The sequence below is a fragment of the Pundamilia nyererei genome, unplaced genomic scaffold (genome assembly GCF_000239375.1).
Source record: "Pundamilia nyererei isolate P.nyererei 1_Seehausen unplaced genomic scaffold, PunNye1.0 scaffold01316, whole genome shotgun sequence".
NCBI lineage: Eukaryota > Metazoa > Chordata > Actinopteri > Cichliformes > Cichlidae > Pundamilia > Pundamilia nyererei.
The window spans coordinates 1-3,427 of record NW_005188717.1 but is presented as its reverse complement, the minus strand read 5'-3'; the positions used below and the strand labels follow the sequence as shown (position 1 = coordinate 3,427).

The 3,427-nt window shown below is 39.4% G+C and overlaps 1 protein-coding gene across 1 annotated transcript in view; it reads left to right on the top strand.

Annotated features, from left to right (window-relative positions):
• The window catches only part of LOC102213188 (suppressor of tumorigenicity 14 protein homolog), a gene marked incomplete at its 3' end in the record, with an annotated part of 5,638 nt that extends 2,741 nt beyond the window's left edge, over nucleotides 1–2,897 (top strand). Inside the window, exons 4-8 of the mRNA XM_005755373.1 lie at nucleotides 752–787; nucleotides 940–1,168; nucleotides 1,618–1,754; nucleotides 2,064–2,161; nucleotides 2,797–2,897. Coding sequence (XP_005755430.1) covers nucleotides 752–787; nucleotides 940–1,168; nucleotides 1,618–1,754; nucleotides 2,064–2,161; nucleotides 2,797–2,897 — 601 coding nt within the window. The remainder of the gene's footprint in view (nucleotides 1–751; nucleotides 788–939; nucleotides 1,169–1,617; nucleotides 1,755–2,063; nucleotides 2,162–2,796) is intronic.
• Nucleotides 2,898–3,427: the final 530 nt, after the last annotated feature.

Genomic DNA, 3,427 nt, shown 5'->3' with positions numbered 1-3,427 from the left:
CTTAACCACCAGCTGTTCTCCATATGTCTGTTCTTCATCTGCCTGCACTGAAAAGTAAAATCTACGCTCTGATATGACCCTTTAAACCTGGAGCACTGTGCTGTCTTTGACAACTCTTGGAAAAATTTGTTAATTAATTTAAAAAAATTAATTAATTAACTTAATTTAAAAAGTATATTTAACTTACATGCAGACATTTTAACGATGAATGGTTCTTCTTCTAATGGTTAATGGATTCTTTAGCTCAGCTCTTATCTTTTCTTATGGGGAAACATCTTCTAGAAGCTTCTTTGTCTCATACAAACATGATGCTGGACACTGTTAAAGACTGAGGAGTGAATAGATTCCTAAAGTGGTGAAACTGCATAAACCCTTGGAGGATATATAGTTATATGTAGTAAGAGTCCTGGTGTATATGTATAATCATAACTATAACATTTGGTGACAGTAGGTTACTTGTGTCTCACTGCGATTCACAAATGATCAAAAAACTGCAGCACTGCTGCTTGTACAGCAAAACTAAGATGTAAGCTTTCGTTTCCAATGACGACAGTGAGACATCAAGACGTCCCGCTACGATACGTCTGTTCTCAAATATTGACGCTACATCTGCTCCAAATTCTTCCACCAAGGTTTTGTTAAAAACATCGAGTAAAGTTTATTCACAAATGCAAAAATGATTATTGTTGTTTTAATTAGTAATGAGGAACTGATATGTGGTTTACTAACACATTTATCTTTGTGTTCACAGCTATAGATCCACGCTTGACCAAAACCAAGCTTTCAGGTATAAACCAGTTTCATGGTGGGAACTTCTTTTTCTTTCTGTAATTCTCTATGTAAAGTTTGACTGGTTAAAATGTTCCAAAAAAATTAAAGGTGCTTGTTTCACAACTGGTATACTTCATCCAAAACATGTTCTTCTCGTCATATTTTCAGAGAGGAAAAGCATCGACATCCACATCGAAAACTCTGGGCACGTTGAGTCTCCGGGATTTCCAAACTCTCCGTACCCTTCAAACGCCTACCTGCAGTGGAAGTTTCGGGCAGACCCGCAACACCGAATCCAGCTCGACTTTGATGACTTGATCCTGGAGGACGACTGTCAGCGAGACTTCATCAAAATCTACGACTCGCTCGTCCCCATAGAGAAACGCGCTATGACAGAGTGAGACGAACGATCTCTTCCTAGAATTTAAAGTGTCAGTTACTTCAGAGAAAACAAGACAAAACAGGCTGATATTCTTATTCTGTGTTTTAATAGCTGCTCATTTTTAGCACAAAGGGGTGTTCAGACTAATGTAACCAGGTTCCTGAATATTGTTTACCCTGAAACACTGGCTCAGGTTAAAAAATTGGCAGAGACTATGGAACGAATGTAAAGATATGGAGATATATATTTAGTTGTTTCAGAGTGACCATCATTGGACAGGATACGGAATGAGGAAATCAGAGGGACATGTCAGGCATACGCAGAGGAGGGAGAGGGCATGCCTCGTACAACACCAGTTTGTGTTGGGGAAAAGGCATTAAAACGTTTTTGTGCCGACACATGCGTTATGCACCCGGCCCCAGGAGCACTAAAGGTTTCTTTCTGTCTCTCCCTTGTCCGCTCAGACAGTGTGGATACCCTCACCAGCCGCTGTCCTTCATCTCCTCTGGAAACGTCATGCTGCTGATGCTGGTCACTGATGAGGAGAAAAACTTCCCCGGCTTCAGAGCAAACTACTCTCCGATTCCTCAGACTACACTAAGTAAATCAAACGTCTTCTGAACAGCTGTCAGCTCTTTGTGAAATATTTCCACTGGGCATGAAAGACTTGAAATGTGTGACTTAAATGTGTGTTGGGAAAAAAACGCAACAGCAGCAGAAATCTTAAGACTGCCTAATGTTTCCAGCCCAGAGATTACAGTAATCATTTTTCAATCAGTACATAATAATAATAGTAATTGTGTTAAAGGTCAGATCTAAAGGATGCTATCTCGGCATAAACTTTATTAGTTCTGCAGCTAAAGTCTTTGTAGATGATCTAACATGTCAGTATGAACTGTGCGTCCCTCAGACTGTGGTGGCACGCTGACCGGCGAGAAAGGCTCCATCTCTTCACCGTTCTTCCCGTCCAACTACCCTCCTCGCACCACATGTGTGTGGAACATCGAGGTGAGCCTTCATTTTACTGAGGCTTCTGCACAGCATCCTATTTGTTCCCACAACCGCACTCCAGCAGACTCATGGTAACAGACACCTGAACAACCAGCAAAGACCAGCAAACTGCCAAAACACCTGTTTTTATAGAGGCGCTCACTCTGGATGATGCTCAATTACTCGAGTACTCGCTCTCTTAATAGGAGTGTACTTATTTTTCTATGCACTCTTGCATTTTAGCTTGATTATTGTTTAATTAATAATTTGCAGGACATTTAGTGATTGTATGCAGCTTTAAATTCTGCCTCCAAGTGCAAATGCTTCACTGCCAACCTGAACACAAACTGAATTTCATTCCCTCCACTGAAATGACACTTTTCAGTTAGCTGACCTAGAACCAAACTAACTTTTCTCCTACACTGACCAACCGAGTCTTCAGCAAAACAATATAATTATCATTTAGAAAGATAAACCCCATAGATGATGATGATGACGACAATGACATTTTTCCATCATTGCTCATTTTAAATTTATTAAACGCACAAATCAGAAAATCTATTTTTTGGACTTATTTTTATTAGTTGATCATGTTTTAAATGTTTTACACTCCTGTTTCATTTGTTTTATTTGTTTTTTACTTTGTTTTTCAGGTTGCAAACAACAAATTTCTGAAGGTTCTGTTCAATAAGTTCTCGCTGGGAAATAAAACTGAAGGTTGCGGCCATGATTATGTTGAGATCAATGGTGAAAGGTCAGTAACGAGCAGTGTTATGCCTTTTAAAGAAAGATTATTCTTAGTATACAGTGCTGTTAAAAGGTCTTACATTACCACCAATGTCATTATATTTAGCTTGAAGAATGGGAAATAGCTGAAGTGAAATACATGGAAATACAGTATATGGCTACGTTCACTCTGCAGGTCTTAGTGCTCTATTCCGATTCTTTGATCAAGTCCGATTTTTTTCTCTGCTTCTTGACACTACAAATAAAATGTGACAGCAAACGCGCTCTAGTGTGAACCCTCAGAGAGCTCCGCATGCACAAAAGAAGACGTCACACACAACGCGCTCTGTTTGCACCCAGACCAAACAGCATTGTGTGACTGATGGCCCTTCATATAAAGACTTCAGACTTTACGTTTCCCAATTTTGCTTTAAGTTATAAAGTTATTTTGTTATTTACATATGGCCTAATAATGATCCTTATTGCTGTTTTAGAGGAGCGGTGCTTCACAGGATAGTTGCAGATTTCTGTCAGAATCTGCAGATTATACAGTACAAA